General features: G+C 43.3%; 1 protein-coding gene across 2 annotated transcripts; it reads right to left on the bottom strand.

Annotated features, from left to right (window-relative positions):
* Window positions 1-6234: 6234 nt before the first annotated feature.
* Window positions 6235-23872, bottom strand: NDUFA9 (NADH:ubiquinone oxidoreductase subunit A9). Of its 2 annotated transcripts, none has more exons than XR_014548636.1 (11): window positions 23739-23872; window positions 20891-21055; window positions 19082-19179; window positions 18836-18927; window positions 17493-17634; window positions 14705-14807; window positions 11941-12008; window positions 11721-11797; window positions 10816-10911; window positions 7847-8317; window positions 6235-7775 (listed from the first exon to the last, which is right to left on the bottom strand). XR_014548636.1 is itself a non-coding variant. In XM_083615936.1 (11 exons), exons 1-11 carry the CDS (start codon window positions 23800-23802, stop codon window positions 6334-6336), a joined length of 1146 nt encoding a protein of 381 aa, XP_083472062.1. In that variant the 5' UTR covers window positions 23803-23872; the 3' UTR covers window positions 6235-6333. The 2 variants fall into 2 exon arrangements, 1 of the variants encoding a protein (XP_083472062.1); XM_083615936.1 differs by having other exon boundaries at window positions 6235-6507; window positions 8251-8317.
* Between the last annotated feature and the right edge of the window lie 2427 nt (window positions 23873-26299).

Genomic DNA, 26299 nt, shown 5'->3' with positions numbered 1-26299 from the left:
TTCATTTCCTCGCAAAATAATACATTATCCTGACTGTGTGAATGCAATGAAATAGCAGCTGAGGACTTTTTAAAAAGCCTTTGTTTACAGGGCAACTGGGCACACTGTAAAGCACAATGCCAGTGAGATTGCAGCCCCCTCTTATCTCAGTTTGTGGAGGTCCCAACCCATGTACATTGCCATGGCTCCTGTTGACACTCCGTAGCTCAGAGTAAGCCCTGATGGCAATAGGCGGAGTCTTCCCCAGCCCCACTACAAAAGTTCACCTAAATGTAAAGTAACAAATGGAAATTTGCTTAGCACCTGAAAGGTGTCTGTCCCCTACAGAGCCCTCAGTGAAGAGCAGCGTGGAGAAGTCCATGCATGGAAATCCATCTTTATAGATCAAACCTGGAGTCCAATGACATTTGCACAAAGGGCAAGCAGCAAAAGTCCTCTGAGAATCATCTCTCATTTCATAGACACTCATGACAACTGGATTCAAAGTAAGGAAAGCCAATGCTTTCAGCGAACTTTCAAAGACAAGAGGAGGAAATAGCTACAGATTGGTTTACAATTTAATTTTTATTTTAGTCCAAGGTTGAGGTCAGTAACAATGTGAACATCCTGAGACAAGTCTCACTTTTGTGCCATGATAAACCTGCTCCTGTGCCTTAATGGGGAGACAGATGATATTGTCAGATGACTGGGATGCAGCTCTACATAATTCATCCCATTTCTCTTGTAATTCCTTCCCAGAGCTTTGAGAGAGGGATTCTTGTGCCATAATGGAACTGTAATTTTTTTTTATATAAGAAAAACCCCTTAATCTTTTATGGAAGGAGCACATGTCAAATGGCTGGGGGCTGTTGCATTTTTAATGCAAACTGCATATCCCAGGTTTGCTTTGAAATATTGAGAATGGTTCTCATACAGTTCTGCAGGCTAATAAAAATGCTTTGTAAATAAGGGTTCCAAAATAAGTATGCTGTATCTTTCTCTCTTTGCAACGTTTAACCAGTGAATGGCCACTGCAGTTGTGGAGTGACCATTCTTCCATCTTCTTGTCTATATTGTGGGAATGTTGAGGGTGGCAGGAGAGGATATATTATTAATATCCTTCCCAACTTGTGCTAGCAAGTTTCTTCACTTAGCAGAGTGCATTCCCCTTCTTACGCAGCAGAGAGCTGGTTGCAAACTCATGTGCGTTTCTTGAGACACTTCAATCTGGTTTGCCCAGATTGAGATATATTCTAATATTCCTGGTAAGACCCCTTTGGATCCCTCCTAAAAGAATAAAGACACAACAGTCTTATTCATAAGTAACAAAAAGTAGTTTGTACTCATGATCAGGCAGAGCTTTAGGCTTAAACAGGTTTACCCCATATGGGAGATAACCTGGGGGACTTGGCCTTTTATCAGGTCTGGAAAGGTCACGCCCACCTACCAGTCACATGCAAGGAAGGATGCTCCAGACGAGGAGGAACAGGAAGTTTGATGGGCTGGACCAACACCCCCTGCATGACCACTCTAGCAAAACAAGTAATGTTGTACTTGACTGCTCCCAGTGGATTATACTGTATATATATCCCAGAAGTTAAGAAAAAATGACTGGAGATTCTGTATGTGATTCTACATATATCTGCATCTTCTTTTTGGAACTTTTACTGATACATACATGTACTCTTGCCATTGGTGTGTGAGATCCATGGGGAAAGGTACACTGAAGGCCTCATTCTCCTTGATCCATAGTAGATGCTTCAAGAAATGAGGTAACTGAAGACCAGGCAAAATAGCTAGAGGTTAAAGGTAAAGGTAAAGGGATCCCTGACCATTAGGTCCAGTCATGGACGACTCTGGGGTTGCGGCGCTCATCTCGCTTTATTGGCCGAGGGAGCCGGCGTACAGCTTCCAGGTCATATGGCCAGCATGACTAAGCCGCTTCTGGCGAACCAGAGCAGCGCACGGAAACGCCGTTTACCTTCCCACCAGAGCGGTACCTATTTATCTACTTGCACTTTGACGTGCTTTGGAACTGCTAGGTTGGTAGGAGCAGGGACCGAGCAACGGGAGCTCACCCCGTCGTGGGGATTCGAACTGCCGACCTTCTGATCGGCAAGTCCTAGGCTCTATGGTTTAACCCACAGCGCCACCCGCGTCCCGCTAAAGAGGTTACTACACATTAAAAGGGATTCAAACAGGCCCTGGACAGATAGCTCTCTGTCCCTAGTCCCCTTAAGGTTTCTCTAACTTTCTTATGGATAATATGACACTCCTTCAATAGCTATTGTATCCCCAGAATAGAAGATTGAGGCCTTCTAACTGAGGCCGTTTCTCAGTTGGGGTCCCAAGAACCTGGGTCAAAGTTCTGGTTTCTGGAGCACCTGCTCAGGGGGAGCTGGGTATGTGTTAGCAGATAAAACCAGAATAATGGCAGATTTCTAACATGGTGAAAACATTAGAAACAAACCCAGGAAACTCAGAACTCCCCAAATCCATGGAAGATTTATTTGAAGAGAATTTTGAAAGGATTCCTGCTCAGTCTGATTTTTATTTGGGGGGTAAAAACTGAAGGAAAACAAGTTTTGACTGTGATTCTGTGATTCAGGGTAGAATTGTTCTTTCTTCATATGCTCTTCACTGGAGTTAAGAGCAGAAAACACAAGTCAGTTTTAGACCAGACGTACCAATATGGACTGCAATGAAGTGTCTTCTCTTATCCAGGCTAAACCACTGTTCCTCATAAGCTTGATTTCCACACCCTTTTCCATCTTGCTCACTCTCCTCTGCACATGTTCTAGCTTGTCATTATCCCTCTTAAACAGCAGAGACAAGAACTGGACACAGGACTCCAGGCAGTCAGACCAAAGCAGAACAGAGTACTGCTGCTACTTCCCTTGATCTAGACACTGTTTCTGTCAATGCAGCCTACAACTGAATTCACTTTCTTTGCTGCTGCATCACACTGATGACTCAGGTTAAGCTCATGGTTTATGAGGACCGCTAGATCCTTTTCACACATACAGTGGTACCTCGGGTTAATAACTTACTGGATTTTTCGCTCTATAAGACACACCAGACCACAAGACGCACCTAGTTTTTGGAGGAGGAAAACAAGAAAAAAAATATTCTGAATCTCAGAAGCCAGAACAGCAAGAGGGATCGCTGCGCAGTGAAAGCAGCAATCCCTCTTGCTGTTCTGGTTTCTGGGATAGCTGCACAGCCTGCATTCGCTCCATAAGACGCACACACATTTCCCCTTACATTTTAGGAGGGGAAAAGTGAGTCTTATAGAGCAAAAAAATACGGTAATTCGTTCTGGAGGTCCGTTCTTAACCCGAAACTGTTCTTAACCTGAAGCACCACTTTAGCTAATGGGGCCTCCAGTTGCTGCTGCACCGCTGCTGCGCGATTTCTGTTCTCATCCTGAAGCAAAGTTCTTAACCCAAGGTACTATTTCTGGGTTAGCGGAGTCTGTAACCTGAAGCGTCTGTAACCCGAGGTACCACTGTACTGCTGTCAGGCCAGGTGTCCCTTATCCTATATTTGTGCATCTGATTATTCCTTAGCGCAGGAACTTAGTTGTCCCAATTGAAATTCATTTTGTTAGTTCTGACCCAGTTTCACAACCTGTTAAGCTCATATTGAATCCCGATTCCATCTTCTGAGGACGCCCATTTGGTGTCATCCACAAATGTGTTGAACGTCCATCAATTCCTTCATCCAAATAACTGGTCAGATAGTATAGCAGGGCATCTGTTGCTGAAGAAATAAGGTTGCCTTCAATTTCTATGTAGGAGAGCCAATGCAAGTAAGTGTAAATAGTGTTTGACTTGGATCATGGAGGCAATGATTCAAATCCTTGCCCAGCTCAGTAGGAGAGCTAAGTCAGTCTCATCTCTAAGCCTGACCTACCTAGGCAAACCTAGACAGCATCTTAAAAAAAAAGCAGAGACATCACCTTGCCAACAAAGGTCCGTATAGTTAAAGCCATGGTTTTCCCAGTAGTGATGCATGGAAGTGAGAGCTGGACCATAAAGAAGGCTGATCGCCGAAGAATTGATGCTTTTGAATTCTGGTGCTGGAGGAGACTCTTGAGAGTCCCATGTACTGCAAGAAGATCAAACCTCTCCATTCTGAAGGAAATCAGCCCTGAATGCTCACTGGAAGGACAGATCGTGAAGCTGAGACTCCAATACTTTGGCCACCTCATGAGAAGACAAGACTCCCTGGAAAAGACCCTGATGTTGGGAAAGATGGAGGGCACAAGGAGAAGGGGACGACAGAGGACGAGGTGGTTGGACAGTGTTCTCGAAACTACCAGCATGAGTTTGACCAAACTGCGGGAGGCAGTGGAAGACAGGAGTGCCTGGCGTGCTCTGGTCCATGGGGTCACGAAGAGTCGGACACGACTAAACGACTAAACAACAACAACCTTGAGAAACCATGAGGCTAAAACAGTGATAACCTCCATGTCCCCTTGAAGTGGGTAGGATACACTCACTCAAGCTGTTGGGGGCTCTATTATTGGTTTTAGTGCCCCAGCTGTTTAAAAGTGTTTTTAAATTTTGGTTTTCATTTGCCTTTGTTTTAAATAAAAGGGCATAGGATGTGTCTGGGAAGAGAGGAGCAGGGGAGAGCAAGGGGGACCCGCAATCACAGTAGTTCAAGGTAGGAGGTATGGAGTTGGGAGTTGGGACAGGCTGGGTAAAGGGGCACACAGCACAGGTAGTTACTGACTGTGCCATATGCCAGCCCCTCCTTCAACCTGGGGAACTGCAGTTGTCCTATCAGCCAGCCTTCAGGTCTGTGGCTGCTGTTGCTGAATACCAGATCAAGTCCTCCCTCATCCATGACCCTGAGATCATCCTCTGACTTATCCTATGTGGTGGGAATGTAAAAAGGTGAAAAACCTCTGGGAAATGATATATAATGTGATGAAAAAAATGTTGAAATATACATTCATTAAGAAACCAGAAGCAATTTTACCGGGCATTGTAGGAGATGATATAAACAGAAAGGACTGTAAGCTGTTTTTATATGCAATGACGGCAGCAAGAATATTACTGGCACAAAAATGGAAGCAAGAAGAAATACCGACGAAAGAAGATTGGAGGATGAAATTGATGGAACTATGCAGAATTAGACAAACAGGAAGAATTCGAAACCAGCGGGACCAAAGATTCACAGGAGATTGATGTAAATTTACGGATTATTTGAAAAGTAATTGTGATGACCAGATTACATTTGTAGGTTTGCAAGAAGTTTTGTGAGGTGAATAATTTGAACTATTGCATAATTGGATAAGAAGGGAGACATTAGTTAAGAGAATTAAAAGCAATATGAATTTAAGAAACGGAGAAGAAATGATATAAATGGGGGATCATCAGAGGTGTTGATGGAAGTCCAAAAGATTGTATAAGATGTGAGATTTTGCTGTATGTATGACAATTAATATGTTTTAAAATGAATAAAAATTATTAAAAAAAGAGAGATTGATCATCCTCTGAGGCCCTTCTTTGTGTGCCTCCTACATGAGAGGTCCGGAGGGTGGCAACACAAGAATAGGCCTTTTCTGCAGTGGCTCCGCATTTGCTTGCAGAATTCTCTCCCCAGGGCATTCCTCTTCAACCAGGCCTTTGGCTGATTAACATCTTATACTCCTTTAAAATGTGTTTGTGAGAGGGTAGAGGGGGATTACCGGTTTGTTTTTTATTCGTTTTATTATGCATTTGTGTTTTTATATTGTATTTTATGTCGTGAACCATCTTGAGATCTACGGATGAAGGACGGTATACAAATTTAATAAACAAACAAAGGCCGAAACTGTTCAGCATCGCTGGCACTGGTTTGGGACCAGCTGTAAGGATAAAAGAAGTGTAGACAAGCAACAGCCCTTGCAACCCAGCCTTGCTAATTCTGATTCTGAAATCTGGAATTGCAGAATTCCACTGTATACAGCACAATGCCTTTGTCCTGCACACTGACAGAATTGAGTAAAAACCACCACCACTCATGGTTAGGTATGTGGAAGAGAAATAAAAGGCAGCTTCATTTCTAAAGTATTGATCCTCTGCTGATCTGGAGCGCTTAGCTCAGTATTTTTAACATTTCTGAAAGCAAGGGACACAGATACAGACACAATAGATACATACTCTGGGGTCTAGCACCTTCATTACGAAAATCTACAAAGGGACAATACAGAATTTTCTTGGCATATCGTACTCCTGAATAAAACAAGTGACACCAGTATCGTAAAGGTTACATGATTTATATAGGGTTTTAGCTTTGTATGTACAGATTTCTTCAGAAATGAGTGCAGTTGTAACCAGTCTGAAAAACTCTCAAAGTAGATTACATGTCGGTAACAGGCTTGGCTATTTTTGCTTCCTCAAGCTCAGCTTCCAGCCAGCGGAATGTGCGATGGCGACGTAGGACTTCAATTGCTTTCTGTTCTATGGGAGTTGGGGCAATACCCAAGTCCTCCAAGCCAGGAAGATCAGGGAACTTCATGTCTGTGGTATGGAACTTCAAACAAACAAACAAACGAAGAAATGAGTGAACGGTGAGCCATCTTATAAATCCATCTCTCACACAGCTCATCTTTACAAATCAAGTATGCAATATTATATCTTATTTTTTGGGTGGTTCTTTGGATTCCAAAGAGTTCATTAAGAGTTTCACACGAAACAGTCTGAAATAAAAAGTTAACTTCAGCTACAAAATATACAATTAGATTTTCCCTATTTTAACATCTATCTCTTATACCTGGTCAGAGGAAAGAATATTTATTGAGTGTATTACCAAAGGACAGTTTGGATTCTATTTTCCTATCTGTGATTAGACTAGAGTCACAATTGTGACAACTTTTGTGTCTGGATTTAACCTCAGTGTGTGCCTGGACTTCAGCTCCTACACAGCAGAAGACATACCTAAGGCTCTTTGCAAAGTTTCCACATTTTGCATTTGTCATATGCAACACCCACCCACTCTTATTGTGGGTTTGCAAACAATAACTTCTAGGGAATACCTGATCTCCGATGGACCCACCACCAGAAAGATGCATCCTGCTTATTAATAAAAAAAGGAAGAGTAACGGGAGATGAAGCCTTTAGAACTACACAGTTTCCAAAGACTAGAAAACAAGAAAGAAGCAGGAAAGAAAACTGCACTAAAGGGGAGGAGAAAAGAAGCAACTCTTTAGGACCCCAGGGATTCCTCTTGTCTGGCATCCAAACAATTCTCTTGTCAATCACAGCTCTGACATTGCTCACTGGCTAAAACACCAAAAGGTGGGAGCAGCCAGGCAGATTCATCCCGCAGTAATTGCTTAGAACGGTGTAGCATTTTCTCTAGGACGTTAAATACTTTTTTGAAATGAAAGCTCAGAGTCAAGGCCCCCTGCTAGCTTTGGATCTGGTCCATCTGTACCCCCTGCATCTACCTCTTGGCAGTCTTGAATGGACTCAACAGTCTGGAGCCGTCTTTCTCAACCTAAAGATCTCCAGATGTTTTGGACACCAAGCATTCCTGACTGTTTTTCATTATGGCTGGAGTTGTAAACAGAAACATCTGGAGGGCATCACGTTTAGGGGGGCTAGTCTGGAAGAAGAGTACCTCTGCTTCCCCGCTCTCTACAGATAAGAAGTTTGCTTCAAGTAAGGCACATTTCAATACTTAATTCATGGGTAGGCAAACTAGGGGCCGGATCCAGCCCAATCGCCTTCTAAGCATGTTTTTACATGAGTAGAATGAGTCCTTTTATTTAAAATGCATCTCAGGGTTATTTGTGGGGCCTGCCTGGTGTTTTTACATGAGATGAATGGGTGCTTTTATTTAAAATGCATCTCTGGGTTATTTGTGAGGCATAGGAATTTGTTCATATTCCCCCCCCCCAAAAAAAATATAGTCTGGCCCCCCCATAAGGTCAGAGGAACAATGGATGGACCCCCTGCTGAAAAAGTTTGCTGACCCCTGATAACTGATATGTTGCAACTCAAAAGCTAAACATTGATTCCATCCCATTAATAAAATAAAAAACTACATACGTATGTAATGTTAAGAATGCATTCAACCCTAAAAATAACACTGAGAAAGAACACACACAGATAAACTTGTTCTGTATTCATATATATTAGAGAGAGAGAGAGAGTTCTTATATTGATTATCATTCTGATATTTTGTATTAATTTGCATTTTGTTCCATTCTTAGCCACCTTAGGATTCGCAGGTGATAAGCAATAAATGAGATGAAAATGAAGGCAATCTTACCCGATCCACTTTGTCCCTTGTTATCCATGGCTCAAAAGGACTTATCTCAAAAAATCTTGCAAATAAGCTGTAATTCAAAGTGCCACCATAATTAACACCATGGCTGAACATAGGCAATGATCGAACTGTTCTTCTCTCAAATCAGCTAGTGAAGTTTCACTCACTTCGAATTGCTCCACCAGACAAAACAGACTACTTTGTATTTATTAATTCTATCAACCAAAGTAACTGTTGAAAGGAAAAGTTAACTGAAGCCACAAGACACATGTGCTGAAGTTGGGAAAGTGCTGAGAGAACTGAACTGGCACATCAAGTGAGGCTGGGAGAGGACGGGACTGGAGTGACTTATGAGCCGAATTTGGCAATTCCCTTAATAACGTTCATTATCTGAAACTTGAAAATGTTGCAATGGTAATTTCTGTTCTGCAAGTCTCATGGAGGGCATCCATCATGTCTGAGATGGTACCACCCTTTGGAGTACATATAAGGTAAAGGTAAAGGGACCCCTAACCATTAGGTCCAGTCGTGGCCGACTCTGGGGTTGCGGCACTCATCTCGCTTTACTGGCCGAGGGAGCCGGTATACAGCTTCCGGGTCATGTGGCCAGCATGACTAAGCCGCTTCTGGCGAACCAGAGCAGTGCACGGAAACGCCGTTTACCTTCCCGCCGGAGTGGTACCTATTTATCTACTTGCACTTTGACGTGCTTTCGAACTGCTAGGTTGGCAAGAGCAGGGACCGAGCAACGGGAGCTCACCCCATCGCGGGGATTCGAACCGCTGACCTTCCGATCGGCAAGCCCTAGGCTCTGTGGTTTAACCCACAGCGCCACCCACGTCCCTGGGAGTACATATAGACAGGGCCAATTCCAGACGACTTCACCAGGTGGGATGACAGATGGGGGATGAAGGATTATGAAGGATATGATTTGGGTCTGCTGCCCTTCCTGAGCTTACTATTAGAGGGGTCCTTGAATCCATGTCTGCTCTTTACTGGATGAGACCTGCCACAAGGCTCCCAATTTCCATTGATGGAAAGGACTTCCTGGACCTGCTAAGTCATCAGTGTCTTGTGGCTACTGCATACCCAGAAAGGTCAGGGCAAGGAATGAAGGAGGGAAGCCATGGCCAGGGTTCAAGGCACCTTCCCTAAGACGCCAAATGTCCTCTAGGGGCCTCTGGAGAAAGCCCCTTTTTAAAATGATGGGGAGGGGGGACTATTTCTTCTCAAAACGCATTACGGTTCCCTCAGTGCGAGAAGTGAGGTTACCGGCAACCAGGCAGAGGGCCTTCTCGGTAGTGGCGCCCGCCCTGTGGAACGCCCTCCCATCGGATGTCAAGGAAATAAACAACTATCTGACTTTTAGAAGACATCTGAAGGCAGCCCTGTTTAGGGAAGTTTTTAATGTTTGTTGTTTTATTGTATTTTTAATATTCTGTTGGGAGCCTCCCAGAGTGGCTGGGGAAACCCAGCCAGATGGGCGGGGTATAAATATTATTATTATTATCATTATTATTATTATTATTATTATTATTATTATTATTATTATTATTACGATTATTATCCAGTTAAAAGCTTTCCTGAGAGCATTTTTGTTGCCAGTTCAAAGGTCCCAAAATAGAGCTACAGTAAGGGGGGGAAAGTATTTGATCTGTGGAGGGAGCTGAAGGTTCGAGTAGCTACACATCAGCCTCGAAATCTTACTGACTTGGAGAGGATCTGCGAAGAGGAGTGGGACAAAATACCTCCTGAGATGTGTGCAAACCTGGTGGCCTCCTACAAGAAACATCTGACCTCTTTAATTGCCAACAAGGGTTTTGCCCCCCAAGTACTAAGTCATCTTTTGCAATGGCATCAAATACTTATTTCACTCATATAATTATAATCTTTGACTTTTGTCTTTTGGGGTTTATGGGGGTTATTTTCCTGTTGTTATTCTGTCTCTCAGAGCTACAATAAACCTACCATTAAGATTATGTACTGGTCATTACTTCATCAGACGGCAAACGGGCAAATTTAGCAGGGGATCAAATACTTTTCCCCCTCGCTGTACATGCTCTTGCTTAGGGCTCTCTTTACCTTGAGTGACGGAAGGCAGGCAGATTCTCCTGGCACATATGTCTAATGCCACCTCCCTAACTCAACATTCAGGCTGCAGAACCTGAGCCCAGACTGATTACGGCTCAAGCTACACATGACACCTAATGACGTCCAGTTCTCCTCACTCCCAAAAGCAAGCATACAGCAATTGCAATCAAACTGACAGAGACAGTAAATAGAGAAGAGGGATGTCTTAAGTTTTTCTTCTCTGCCAGTCATCTACCTCCCAAAAACATTCCCCATCCCCAAACTACTTTGGGCTTGTGGAGAGAAACATAGGTACCATCTCTTGCGTTCCCTCCACAATCCAGGCCTAGTCGCCCGTTGAAGAATGCAGCCTGCGCACCTGCATTCAATGGCAGAGATGAACAGATCTGTGTGCGCACACAAGGGAAAAAACCAAACAACCAACACAGGCAGTTGGAGCCTCAGAGGTAACAACTTATTAAACGTATTAAGACTTACTGATAGAGAGGACGGGGCATAGGATACGGAAAGAAATTTCTGTGGAGTACTGAATAAGCATACTCTACGAGGTCGTGAAGGAGGTATCTGTTAGGGCTGCAAAGAAACAGACATTAAATTGCAAATTTGAGAAAGAGGCCTTGGTCTAAAATGGGGTGCTGGTACCACCAGGATGGATGTGTGGCAGCCTGTGTTTTAGCCACGGTGGTCACTGGTAATGAGCAGCTTTCACCATCCCCTCCACCCAAACCTACAGCCAAACCTTAATCATGTAAAAATATAGCCCAAAGTATTGTCACCAAGGTTGCACGCCAATCTCTGCCAAGTGGTAGCAAGGGGGGTTCCAGGTGGTCATGTTTCCATAGGGAATCAAGAGGCAGCAAAGATGCTGCGTCTTTAAGAAATACGATTTATATTACACATACAGTGGTACCTTGGTTCTCGAACTTCTCACAACTGACTAACACAATATTCTTGTAAAATCATGCAGACTTTATGTGTATAATAAAATTAGGGGTTCAGGTATGTGAACAGGGAAAATAGCATTCTCCCCAGATGCTTACATAACTGCCCTTTGAAACTGCAATTTATGGAAAGCAGCCACTGGCTGAAGTCCAATAAAAGAAGGTATCTGTAGTGAACACAAACCATCTAAATCAGGCTCCCTCAAACTCGACCCTCCAGATGTTTTTTTGGCCTACAACTCCCATGATCCCTAGCTAGCAGGACCAGTGGTCAGGGATGATGGGAATTGTAGTCTCAAAACATCTGGAGGGGCAAGGTTGAGGAAGCCTGATCTAAATCCACTGCAAGAGTTTTAAAACAACAACAACAGGGGGCCAGGAAATGCCTGTAGTGGTTTAAGGTGGTCTGAGTAAAAATAATAATAGTAACCAATAACCTACCCAGTCAATGCATAAGTTTTTCCTTTTGAATCGGGGTCCTTAATAGCACTAATTATAGCCTTTGCAACATCAACAACCTATGAGATAATATTTAAGAAAAATTAGCATATATTTTAAAGTTACCTTTTTCTAAGCAAGGTCAAAAATGTAATGAAATATATACAAAAGGAAAAGAGGTATGAAATATGTATCATAAAATGTATTTTCCAACAATACCTACATAGATAGGCTGCTTCACAGTTTTCTTGCCCATAGCAATCATAGGCACACCCCAGAACCAGCGCATGTCTGAATGAAGAGAGATAAATTATTGGAGGATAGAAGTGAGGCTGTTAGAGATCAAAGAGCAATAACAACAGTACTGGAAAGTAAAGACCTCAAATGCACCTGAAGGTGACAAGAGAATTGCCTGCACGAATCTCCTGCATCTGCCCCAAGAAAATGTAAAGGCTTTAACTGAGGGTGCTCAAATCTTTCCGCAAGCTGAAGCTCACTCTTTGGATACCAGCTACTAGATTTGGCAATTGAACATTATTGTTTGAAAATCTTATGCCAATGCAGTGGGGTGGCAAGAGAGACTGATCTATGAAGCTGGAAGTCCCTGATTCAAATCTTGTCTCTGCCATGAACATGAAAGTGGCCTCAGACAAGTCATTAACTCCTAGCTCCATTTCCCATCTGTACAATGGGTATAATCTGTTATGAGGGTCGCTGAGATAGCACTGATCACTTTAAAAGGAGTTAATAATAATAATAATAATAATAATAATAATAATAATAATAATAATTTATTTATACCCCGCCCATCTGGCTGGGCTTCCCCAGCCACTCTGGGCGGCTTCCAACAAAATATTAAAATACAGTAAAATACAGTAATGATTCTTCATATCAAACAGTGTCATCAATGCTATAGAAATTATCTAGGAGGAAAGCACTGTAACTTAATTAACAAGGCAATCCCATGAGCCTATCTGCATCTCCCAACTTTGCATTTCTATCTCTTTCACCACACTCTACTGCCAAACTCCTGGAAGAAGACTAACACTGGAATCCTATACATATCTAGTCAGAAGCAAGTCCTATTGATTTCAGTGGGATTTGCTCCCAGGTAAGCAAATACAGGATTGCAGCCTCACTGAAAGCCCCCATAAAGAAAAGGTAAAGGTACCCCTGACAGTTAGGTCCAGTCACAGACGACTCTGGGGTTGCGCGCTCATCTCACTCTATAGGCCGAGGGAGCCGGCATTTGTCCACAGACAGCTTCCGGGTCATGTGGCCAGCATGCCTAAGCCGCTTCTGGCGAACCAGAGCAGCGCACGCAAACGCCATTTACCTTCCCACCAGAGTGGTACCTATTTATCTACTTGCACTTTGACGTGCTTTCAAACTGCTAGGTGGTAAGAACTGCTAGGTAAAGAAACATAATAAATAAACCCATCAAAAAATTATAGTCATGTTGCTCCAAAGCTGCATACTCATAAGGAAACTATCAATAGGAAGCATATGTTCAGTTTATTTACTTACTACAACTACATGCTTCACTCACTGTAATAATCTGCAACTGTTGTTAATATTTGTAATGAAAACGGCTGGCATATATTTGTCTAGTACAATATAAAATACAAAAGGGTTAAAAGACACATTTTCTAAAAACACCTTCAATTTCAGAGGTCACCATGTTCAACATTTTAACAGTTTCCCAAACTTGGTTTCCAGCTGTTTTTGGACTACAAGTCCCATCATCCGTAGCTAGCATGAGCAGTTGTCAGGGATGATGGGAACTGTAGTCTGAAAAACAGCTGGAGTCCCAAGACTGGGAAGCACTGTTCTAGAAGATGAATTTGGAATCTTTTGCCAAATTCTGACTGTCTGAAATTCCATTTCGCCTGGGCTCAAGGAGATCTAAATTCCATTTCTAGAGTAAATAATGCAAACAATTCTAATACCTGGTCCTGCATCTCTCTGTAAATATGACAAAGATGGGGATAAGTGCGGGTGGGGCGGGGAGGAGAGATCTAATAGAGAGGAACTCAGGAATATGATTTCATTTTAAAAAATTAAAAATAAACCAAGCAAACATATTCTGTACCGGCTTGGCATACTTTACACTCACAATGCTAAACTTAAGTCTCAGAAACAGATAGGATTTTCTGGTGAGCTGGAGCGAAATTACCGTATTTTTTGCTCTATAGGACGCACTTTTTCCTCTCCAAAAATTAAGGGGAAATGTTTGTGCGTCCTATGGAGCGAATGCAGGCTCCTTGGCTTTAGCGATAGCAACGCGAAGCCTCCAAAGCGCAGAGGAATCGCTCCCTCCATGCTCCGGAGGCTATGCGTTGCTTTCGCTGAAGCCTGGAGAGCGAGAGGGGCTCCAGGGATAGCTGCCTGAAGCCCCCGGAGCACAGCGGGAGGTCCCTTTTCCTTTTGCAAGACTCTCCCAGCTTCAGCAGAGAGGGAGAGGGAGAGCTGCGCAGCGCCCCTTCAGTGAAGCAGGAGGAGAAATGGAAAGGGCTCCATTTCTCCTGCCGCTTCGCTGAAGGGGCGCTGAGCAGAGAGGGGGAGAATTTTTTTTTCTCTTTCTCCCCCTCTAAAACAAGGTGGGTCCTATGGTCGGGTGCGTCCTATAGAGCGAAAAATACGGTAGTTCACTTAGCTGTGCAAAGCACATGCAAGACAATTAGGATTCTGCTATTTACAGGAAAGCTCATCTGTTGGCCCATGAATAAAACACATTTCCCATGGAATAAAAGGTACAGTAGGCTAAAATCCAAACACATTCTTTCCTGGCACCATAACAAGTTGCTAATATCTGAAGCAAAAGCTCAAGGATGATTGATGAATAGATTTGAATAAGATCTTAATACAGATTTTCACAATTATTCTACAATTCTAATTAAGTACAAATGTACTTAATTGCATCCCTTGCTCTCTGATATTACTTTCTCCCAAGGAAACAAATTTTATGCTACAAGGAGTGTACTTACTTGCATAATGGTTGAAAAACCTATCCTCTCTCCCGTACATTTCAGAAGGCTTCATGATGATGGCATCTGGAAATTCTTCCCTCACAACCTTCTCTCCAACGGCCTGCCATCAGGTCATTAGAAAGTGATTAATTTCCCATGCAAGTTCAAGATGCACAGTACTATGAAACTATAATAAAATTTAGAGATACCCTTCGGTTTCACATTGCATACACTTGGGCTCTTTGGCATAATTTAATTTTTTTTAAAAAAAAAATCCAGCCTAGGTTTACAAGAATATACAAATCTATATATTAACATATGGCAATGTAACAGTATTTTTTCTTTTCTTTTTTCATTCTCACACTTTCTTTTCTTTCATTCTTTCTTCCTCGTTCTTTTTATAAATGAAATTCTCTTAATAAAATATTATTATTAATAATAAAATGTTCCACTCTATCGGACAGAACACATATTTAGCACCATGAGATATGTAACCTAGGAAACACAAGAATTAACAGCAAACAGAATGAAGTCCGTGCAGGCAGCAGGGTAACTACAATGAATGTAAAGACACAAAATCCATCAAAGGGCTTATCTACACTTCCGTTTGGGGACGCGGGTGGCGCTGTGGTCTAAACCACTGAGCCTAGGACTTGCCAATCAGAAGGTCGGCGGTTCGAATCCCCATGACGGGGTGAGCTCCTGTTGCTCGGTCCCTGCTCCTGCTAACCTAGCAGTTCAAAAGCATGTCAAAGTGCAAGTAGATAAATAGGTACCGCTCCAGCAGGAAGGTAAACAGCGTTTCTGTGCGCTGCTCTGGTTCGCCAGAAGTGACTTAGTCATGCTGGCCACATGACCCAGAAGCTGTACGCCGGCTCCCTCGGCCAATAAAGCGAGATGAGCGCTGCAACCCAAGAGTTGGTCACGACTGGACCTAATGGTCAGGGGTCCCTTTACCTTTACTTTTTACACTTCCGTTTGCTCCAGCACTTTTCGCTAGGAAAACCCAGTTTAGGACTGAACTGGAGCAAACAGCAATCAGGTTTTCAATGGATTGCCGTTTGTTCTGATTTATCGCTAAAGAGCAGTTTTTTCTAGGGGAAAGCGGAAGGACAAAGGCAAAACTGCTCAGACCGGTACCTAAAAAGCACTGCTCATATCCATGCCTTCTAGGCCCAGGACAAGCAGGAGTGTGAATGAGCCCATAGACCGTGTCTTTCCAAAATTCCTCTTTGCAACCAGTAAGGTAAAGGTAAAGGGACCCCTGAGCATTAGGTCCAGTCGTGGCCGACTCTGGGGTTGCGGCGCTCATCTCGCTTTATTGGCCAAGGGAGCCGGTATACAGCTTCCAGCTCATGTGGCCAGCATGACTAAGCCGCTTCTGGCGAACCAGAGCAGAGCACAGAAACGCCGTTTACGTTCCCTCCTGAGTGGTACCTATTTATCTACTTGCACTTTTGATGTACTTTCGAACTGCTAGTTTGGCAGGAGCAGGGACCAAACAACGGGAGCTCACCCCATTGCGAGGATTCGAACCGCCGACCTTCTGATCGGCAAGTCTGATCGGCAAGTCCACCCGCGTCCCTTGCAACCAGTAAGAAACACTGAGTGACTCTGATTACTTAAATCTGTATACACTTGCAACCAGTAAGTGTACACAAATTTAAGTACCGTATTTTTCGCCCTATAGGACGCACCGTCTCATAAGGCGCACCTAGTTTTTTGGGGGGGAAATAAAGGGGAAAAAATTATTTCCCCCCCAGGCGCGGGGCTGGGGCGGGGGAGGCCCGAGCTTCCCCCGACCCCAGCCCCCAAACAGGCAGCTCTCTGCAAGCCGTGGGAGCCCAGCGCTGGCTCCCGCTGCTTGCTGAGAGGTCCGCGAAGCCTGGACGCGCTGAGCTCAGCGCGCGCAGGCTTCAGCATGCAGGCAACTCTCCGCAAGCAGCGGGAGTGCTCCCGCTGATTGCGGAGAGGTCCGCGAAGCCTGGAGAGCGAGAGGGGTCGGTGCGCACCGACCCCTCTCGCTCTCCAGGCTTCAGCGAAAGCCTGCATTCGCCCCATAGGACGCACACACATTTCCCCTTCATTTTTGGAGGGGGAAAAGTGTGTCCTATAGGGCGAAAAATACGGTAATCGGAGTCACTCAGTGTTTCAAAAAAAATATTTTTTTTTAAATATTTTTCAAAAGCAGCCTTATGGCATCTAGGAAATCTGTATGAAAGGTGCAGACATACACAATAACACAATCACACACACACACACATAACTATAGATGACATTGTAATTAACCATAGTAGAAAGTGAACAGATTAGTGTTAGCCACACATAAGAAAGGACAAAAGACACTCAAATCAATAGTTAACTTTTCCTACAAATTTACACAAGAGTTTTAAAACTGCTCAAACACTACGCAAGCCTCATTTTGCTCTAGAAGAGTTTTTGGATTAGGAAATTCACTGAGTACCCTGAATCTACATAATGACTACTTATGTGGAATATAGCGTCATATTTTAGCAACTAGAAAATCTCAGCAATAATTATTGAAGAGTTTCTCACCCCAGAGGTTAAGAAGTCTCCATTCCTTACATCCCCTCAAGTCTTTTTGTCACTCTTTTCCTTGTCGAAACTGAAACAGCAACTATTGAGGAACCAGCAGGATTTAAATATACCTAATTCATATTTCGGCTTTAAATATACCTAATTCATATTTCGGCTTCCTGTTGGGACCATTTTGGGTTTTTTTGCACAGAATACCCTGAATATGGAATTGCAAAACACCAACATCTAAAAACAAACACAAACTTACTTTATTTCTAAGGTATTTTGAAGGACTTTTCATGTCTGCATTCAGATGAGAAATGTGAATCAAAGTTTCTATCCCAGCTTCCTTTGAGAGCTGAGCAATTTCCCTGGGAATATTAACAAAGACGTCTTCATACTTAAAGTTTCTGGAATAAAGCATAAAGAACAGAATAAAAACCAAGCTCCTTCCAAAATTTAGCAGGTCATCATATCGCAGTCTTGATATCCCTCGTATTTACGGGACCGCCTCTCCTGGTATGCCCTGCAGAGGACCTTAAGGTCCACGAATAACCATAGTTTAGAGGTCCCAGGCCCTAAGGAAGTCAGATTATCCTCCACCAGGGCCAGGGCCTTTTCAGTGATGGTTCCGACCTGGTGGAATGCTCAGTCCCATGAGACTAGGGCCCTTCAGGATTTAACCTCCTTATGTCAGGCCTATAAGACAGAGCTAGTCCACCTGGCCTTTAATTTGAATTCAGCCTGATCTTTTATTTCCCTTCCCTTCTCTCCCCCTCCCCTTTTATGAAGATTACCCGTTCTGAGACCCCACAGCTAATTCTCCCTTGGCCTCCTCGCTGGCCCAAGTAGGACTAATTCAGCCAGCTAGCCCTGGTGATTATCTAATGCTTATTAGATGGATTTCCCCTAAACTGATTTCTGAAATTTGAATTTTATTGTTATTCATGTTTGCATCCACAAAGAACATGTAAGGCATAAGAAACAGGTCTTTTCTTTGGAAAAAAATCAGATTGGACCCTAAAACTTCATACGGTTTTAGTTTTCTCTTTCTAGAAGAAAAAATTATGATACAGTGGTACCTCTGGTTGCGAACGGGATCCGTTCTGGAGGCCCATTCGTAACATGAAAAGAGCGCAACCCACATCTGCGCGTCTGCGCACATGCGGGTTGTGATTCGCCACTTCTGCACATGCGCGTGACATCATTTTGCGCTTCTGCGCATGCGGCGAAACCCGGAAGTAACCCTTTCCGGTACTTCCAGGTCGCCACGGGACGTAACCTGAAAGAACATAACATGATGGAAACTCAAGGCAGTAGAAACATAAGATGATTGGAACCCCACTGAACTTGAAGCATGGGAAGCCCCAACAAAAATTTATAATTTGGCAGAATATTTGGACAATATGATATGTATTTGTATAATTTAGAATACTTAATGTGATTTGATTGGATTGTTAAAATGGAAAATTTAATAAACATTATTTCTTTAAAAAAAGAAAGAACGAACGAACATAACATAACATGAAGTGGACGTAACATGAGGTATGACTGTAGATCTTCAGTCTACATGACCTCTATCTATCCAAGAGAGCCAAAGAAGAAAGTTACCTTGTTTCCCACTCTTTGCCAACAAGATTGATGACTACATTGCTGTGCTCAAGAGCTCTTCGGGTAGAATCTTTGTCACGCGGATCCCATTCCTGATAGCCACAGCACAAATCAAGAGAGAAATGAAATAAAAGTACAAAAAGCCTTTCAGGAAGATGTTATTTATGGCCCATACCAAACTTTCAACTATTTAGCAAGTGAAGCTAGCCAATCATGAACCAGACTGGATTATTACAAAGAGCATACCATGAACAGGAGCTGTCCCAGGTCACCCATGGGTCGAAGGTACATGGCGTCATAAGGCTCACAGCGATATGGGACGATGACTTGGGAGCCGATACGCCCTAAAATTAGAAAGGGGTTTTAAAAGGAGAACTAGGGCATGACATTAATTGAGGATGTTCTATTTTAAGCACTCGGAAAACATCAATGCTTGGCTATATAACTCTACCTGCTGTAATCAATACAATAACTTTAATTCTTTAATGGTGTTTTCAAAGGGGCTTCATAGAAGCCACAATCTAACACTACATACCCTACAGCAGGGGTCAGCAAACTTTTTCAGCAGGGGGCCGGTCCAATGTCCCTCAGACCTTGTGGGGGGCCAGACTATATTTTGAAAAAAAAAAAAATGAACAAATTCCTATGCTTCACAAATAACCCAGAGATGCATTTTAAATAAAAGGACACATTCTACTCATGTAAAAACATGCTGATTCCCGGACCATCCGTGGGCCACATTTGGAAGGCAATTGGGCCAGATCCGGCCCCTGGGCATTAGTTTGCCTACCCATGCCCTACAGACATTTTAATTTTGGTTTCACAGCTTCCCACAGCACAGCAAGCTACTCTGGAAACTGGGGAAAATTTCAAAAGGGAACAGGGGAAAGGAACGGCTGGATCTACTTGATTGATTGACCTACTTAAAATATTTTTAAAAGTCTGTTCCCCTGCTGGGAGTAACTCAAGTTCTTGAACACACTTAAAAGATGTCAGTTGCAAAACCAACATGGTGTTATCGGTTTTGGGGTGGGTATAAATTAATAAATGGTAGGATTTTGATTATTTGATTATTATTAATGCAGAGGCATTAACATGACAAAAGATTTGATGGCCCATTTTAGAGGTATCTTGGGCCTGCAGGGACAGAGGTTGCCAAGGTGATGGGTGTGTAAGAGAAAGGTAACAAGAAAAGTGTATTTAGCAAGGTGTGCAGGGAAGAAGATGGGGGAATAGAGACAGAGACCCATCTTGGGCAGGCTGGAAAAGATGCCTTGGACTCCAGAGCTGCACTGCTGTGGAGAACAATACCGTGCTGGAAGATCTGTACTCCCTCTAGACTGAATGTGTAAATATGTGAATCATAGAATCATAGAATCATAGAGTCGGAAGAGACCACAAGGGCCATCAAGTCCAACCCCCTGCCAAGCAGGAAACACCATCAGAGCACTCCTGACATATGGTTGTCAAGCCTCTGCTTAAAGACCAATAAATCGTATTTTGGCAGAGATTGAAGGTGGCATTCAACCTTTGTAAGGGGGGTGGAGCCTTTAAGAGGTGGACTCAGAGAAGGAAATCCTCAGTACAGGTGATAAAAGGGTTGAAAACTACCATCTTGAACCATCATGGCTCCTTGGGGACTTAGCCTGTTTCCCATCCCTATCTGCCACCAGCATCTTGACCGAAGGTCATTCATTTTTCATCGTACTTGAAATAGGTAACAGAAAGAAAAAAGAAGTTTGGTATTTAGGCACACAGTAACTATCGGGACATTTAGTGAACAGCAAGGCATGCAATCAGCTACAATGGGTCAAGACCTTCACATTTCAAATATGTGTAAGCAGCACAAGATGTTGAGTCCCAGGTCCCAGGGTCAATCAACAGTAGGAGGAATTGTAGACCTGCAGAGTTGGAAGGGACCCAAAGGGACATCCAGCCCAACCCCTAAGCTTTGTGAACTTACACATTGGTTTACATCTTGCAAGAGACACTATATCTGATTCATTTTCCTGTTAAATATCCAGACATCTCAAATTTAGTTTTGGAGAAAATTACCCAGGCGATTGACGACGTATCGTCCCAGGAAGCCTGTAGCCCCAAAGACAGTAGCCGCAATGCCACTGACAGAGGAGCGCCCGCTCCTTCCATGAGGAATCACCAAGTGATGAACTTGACGGTCTTGCTGGACAACAGGAAATGCAGCTGGAGAAGCACCATAGCCTAAAATACAAGAAAATGGAAGCAATACATGAATAATCATCAACATAATAATAATTTATTGTTTATACCCCGCCCATCTGGCTGGGCCTCCCCAGCCACTCTGGGCAGCTTCCAAAAAACATTAAAATACTATAATACATCAAACATTAAAAGCTTCCCTAAACAGGGCTGCCTTCAGATATCTTCTAAAAGTTTGGTAGTTTTTTTTCTCTTTGACATCTGATGGGAGGGCATTCCACAGGGCGGGTGCCACTCCCAAGAAGGCCCTCCGCCTGGTTCCCTGTAACTTAGCTTCTTCCAGCGAGGAAACTGCCAGAAGGCCCTTGGTGCTGGACCTCAGTGTCCGGGTAGAACGATGGAGGTGGAGACGCTCCTTCAGGTATACTGGACCAAGGCCGTTTAGGGCTTTAAAGGTCAGCACCAACACTTTGAATTGTGCTCGGAAATGTACTGGGAGCCAATGCTTTCAAGAACAGTGTTATATGGTTAAGCCACAGAGCCTAGGACTTGCCGATCAGAAGGTTGGCGGTTTGAATCCCCGCGACAGAGTGATCTCCCGTTGCTCGGTCCCTGCTCCTGCCAACCTAGCAGTTCGAAAGCACGTCAAAGTGCAAGTAGATAAATAGGTACCACTCCGGTGGGAAGGTAAACGGCGTTTCCGTGCACTGCTCTGGTTCACCAGAAGCGGCTTAGTCATGCTGGCCACATGACCAGCATGTACGCCGGCTCCCTCGGCCAATAAAGCGAGATGAGTACCGCAACCCCAGAGTCGTCTCTGACTGGCCCTAATGGTCAGGGGTCCCTTTACCTTTACCTTACCTTCAGTAGCTTAGGGCCTCATCAAACCAAAACCTGGCCCTGCCTCTGAGACTGTCCAACTACCCTACCAGACACCGTTGAGGGAGTCTGGGAGGTTTTATTCGGATGAATAAAGCCGATAAACATGGGAAAGTTGGGGGGGGAGGGAAGGTATGTGTACATGTACAGTGGTACCTCAGGTTAAGTACTTAATTCGTTCCGGAGGTCCGTACTTAACCTGAAACTGTTCTTAACCTGAAGCTCCACTTTAGCTAATGGGGCCTCCTGCTGCTGCCGCGCCGCCGGAGCACGATTTCTGTTCTCACCCTGAAGCAAAGTTCTTAACCCGAGGTACTATTTCTGGGTTAGCGGAGTCTGTAACCTGAAGCGTGTGTAACCTGAGGTACCACTGTACCGTTAAGAACGTCTTACATTCTTTCCATTCTTCTCCCCTTGCACAGGAATAGGAGACGCTTGAACAATCTTTACTTCTCCAAATTTTGCAGTGCTGCTCTCCAACCAAACAACATTCACAAAAATGCATACATTAGAGGCAAGCGCACCAAAAGAAAAAAAGAATATATATTTGTGAAAATAACATACGGAAATGCATCACGTTAGGGGAAACGTCTCGCAGAAATGTGAACATTAGACAAAAATGCATATAAAAATGTGTTTATTGTGAGAAATTTCCCCTAAAACTCTGGAGAATTTTCATAAGGATTAATTTTATTTAATTTACTTCTTTTTTTACAAATCGCAGCGGAAATGTGGAGAACTCTAAGACTGGAAAGATGAGAAACGGTATTATAAATTTGATCAAGATGGAAGTTGGAGCTTTTGGGACATTTGGACTTAAAAGGATTAAGAAACAAGATTTGAGCTCCACTTTTCAATATGGAGATCTGGCTGGAAGAAAAATGGACATTACTGAGACAGAGCTTCTCCGAGTTTTGGTGTTTGATATAAAGGACTATCAAAAAAACCGGCAGAGAGGAATTGAGAGAGAACTACGAGCCTCGGACGTGAGATCTCCAGGCTGACTGCAGATAGACTGATAGATATTGGTGGGGGATCAAAACCGGGAAAAGGGGGGTGGGGATTGGGAACCCAAAGGGTGTATAATTATATTTTGATCTTTTTTATTCTATTCTGTTAGGGGTATTAAAATGGGGAATTCGTGGAAGGGTATTGGGGTCGACCTTAGAAAAAGATTCAAAGAATGGGTACTGAGGTACAAAGATGGATGTTTATAAGTTAAAATTGGTTATATAAAATGAACTAAATATAACAATGAATTAAATATAATAAGGTTAAAAATTGGGGATAAGAACTTGTTTAACTAATAATTGGAAATGGAATACAAGAGAGGGAGGTGTGGGGAAGTCATGGAAATATGTTATTGAAAATAAGGTTGTAAAAGGTGAATGGTTTTTTTGGTTTTTTTAATCTTTTTTGTCTTTTTGGAAAATCTTAATAAACATTTTTGGGGGGGAAAAAGGAAAGATGAGAAACGGAAGTAAGTGAAACCGACCAATTATTCTATCCCTAGTGAATTATTCTATCCCTGTAGAAACGAGAAGCGGCTTTCGGGATTTTGCCACAGCGTCTTCCCTTAGAAGCGTCCCGCTGCCTCTCGCCTAGCAGAGGGAAGGCGCCTGCCTCAGACTCCAGTGGCAGGGAGTTCCGAAGGGCAGGCGGGAAGCTTCCCATAGAGGAGGCGCGTCGCCCAGGGGGGACCTCGCAGGCTCACAGCGCCGCCGTGACCTTCCCGAAGGGCGGCCCCTCGGAGACCCCGGTCTCTCACCCACCCCCCACCCCCCGGTTACGAAGAGGGAGAGGAGGGAGGGACCCCCCCCCATTCGCCGCCCCCGTCGCCCCTTACCCGCCCTCGGAGGAGTCAGGAGGGCCCTGCAGGGGAGCCGGGAGACCCGAGCGGAAGCCGCCATCTTGCCCCCGTCGCCTCGCCCCGCCCCGCGACGGGTGCCGCGCGAGGCCAATCGAGGAGCGATCGAAGGGAAACGGCCTCCCCGAAAAGCGCGTCGGGCGGGGACGACAGAGCGCGCAGGAGTTGATCTGCGTTGTTTTCGACAGGGAGCGCGGGCGGGCGAATCTGTTTTCGGTTGTTGTTTTTTTAATAACAAAATTGGGGTTAATTATTTTATATGAGGCACAGGTATCAAAGAAGGACCAGCATGTTGTTCTATTTTGTTTTATTTTTATATTATTATTATTATTATTATGCATTTTTATCATTAAGGTACCTGATGCACATGAATGATGTTAAGAGTAGCATTTCTGAAAATAAAAAAATGCAGAATACAGGACTATAAGGTGTTTCCTAACATTTTAATGGAATTTGAATCCAGTTTCAGAAGGGGGGGGGAATCAAAGACTCCCTCGCCATCAGGACTCTCTAAATTATTTACTTTCTACAAAAAATGACAAAACCTAAAGTTACCCAAAATCAAAGGGAAGGCCTTAAGACATGAGCATCGCAGAAGATGAAATAAAACAAACAATTAAGCCGCATCCATTGCCAGGGGAAAATGACAGGTGAATTTTATAAATAAAGAAAAAGCCCTATATTAATATTTTGATTCCATATTTAGAACTACTTTTTTTTAATAATTACTGGAAGATGAACCTATTACAGGCGCCTGGTGGAAATCTAGAATAATATTACTTTTGAAATCAGGTAAATATCCCAGTTGTATGGATTGTTGTAATTAATCAAGATGTGGAAATTGGTTTTTAAAGTTTGACTGGTAGACCAAGTCATATAGTGCCTAAGGTTATTAATTTGAATAATTAAATCAAGGCAGATAGCTGACTCTATAAGGGGAGTATTAAATATAATTAATCACTGCAGCACTCCTACAGTGGTCCTTTCTATTCAAGCAACCAAAGCTTTTAATAAAGTTAATTGAGATTTTCTTAAAAGCTTATTAAAATTTCAGAAATTTGGCCCCCCAAAAATATAGGAATCATTAATCAACTTTAAAGCAACAATTTGGCTCATCTTCATATCAATGACAGGGATTGTAATATTTTTTTCAAATTGTAATGGTATTAAACAAAGCCTTATCTCCACTTTTATTTACCTTTTATCTAGAACCTTCTGCTGAACTATAAAAAATGACCCAGAAGTAGAGAATATCCAAATAAATTGCACACAACACTGTATTTGAATATTTGCTTATTCTTTTATTATTAACAAATCATGAGCAATGAACAATCTATGTCTTTGATTTCAGATTTTGGCAGATGGTCGGGTCGTCAAATAAACTTAAAAGATATGAGAAACACTACGTTTTAACAGAAACGGTTGTTTTCTGGGAAAAGAAAACAACTTATGCAAGAAATTACATATATATCAACACATTACAGTCATACCTCGGGTTAAATATGCTTCGAGTTGAGCGCGTTCGAGTTGCGCTCCTCAGCAACCTGGAAGTAACGGAACGCGTTACTTCCGGGTTTCACCGCTTGCGCATGCGCAGATGCTCAAAATGACGTCACACGCATGTGCAGAAGCAGCGAAAAGTGCCGCGCGCGTGCGCAGACGTGCCATCACTAGTTACGTTTACCTCTAGATGCGAACGGGGCTCCAGAACGGATCCCGTTTGTATCTAGAGGTACCACTGTACAAGTCAATAAAATATTTGGTAGAGATTCTCCCTAAAAAAAACTTGTAATGCTAGAAAAGACATGTGAGGGGATGTTTGGTCCAGCCAGTGGAAAACTTCCTGTTCCTTCTGGCTGGAGCATCCTTCCTTTTGCATGTGATAGAAGGTGGGCGTGACCTAACCTTTCCAGGTAACAAAAGGATGAGTCACGCAGCACCCTTTCCTCTTTTTGACTTCCTTCTTCATTTGACCAGCTATTAGCTAGGACTGCTCTGCTAGCTCTCAGCTAGTAGAAGCACTGGGATTATTCTCCCATACGGGGTAGATCCACATGTACATATTTGTAACTAGGTCTGCCTTCAGGAATACAACTGTGAACTGATGTGAGTAAACTAATTTTATCATCTTTAAATAAGATTGGGGCGTCTTTATTCTTTTTAAGATGGATTCAAGGGAATTTACCAAGAGTGTACAATTCAGATTGAGACAGATTGAATTGTATAATAGTGAGAGGCTCACACGAGCCTGCAACCAGCTATCTGCTGTGCATGTAAGAAAGGGGAATGTAACTGCTGCATAAAGGAACTTGCTAGCGCAAGTTAAGAAGGATATTAAATATATATATATATCCTCTCCTGCCACCCTGAACATTCCCACATATTTTAGGCGCAGAGGGCTTCTCTTTTCCACAAGCGAATGATTAAAGGAGCCTTTAATTTCAGATCTCATGCCAGGCTTGGGCTAGCCTGGCCCCCTCCTTGCAGTGTTGACTGTTGCCATGGAAAAGCCAGTATCTCCTGGTGCTTTGTGATGTCAG

The sequence above is a fragment of the Podarcis filfolensis genome, assembly GCF_964270895.1.
Source record: "Podarcis filfolensis genome assembly, chromosome: 5".
Classification (NCBI taxonomy): Eukaryota; Metazoa; Chordata; class Lepidosauria; order Squamata; family Lacertidae; genus Podarcis; species Podarcis filfolensis.
This window is presented reverse-complemented; position numbering and strand designations above follow the sequence as displayed.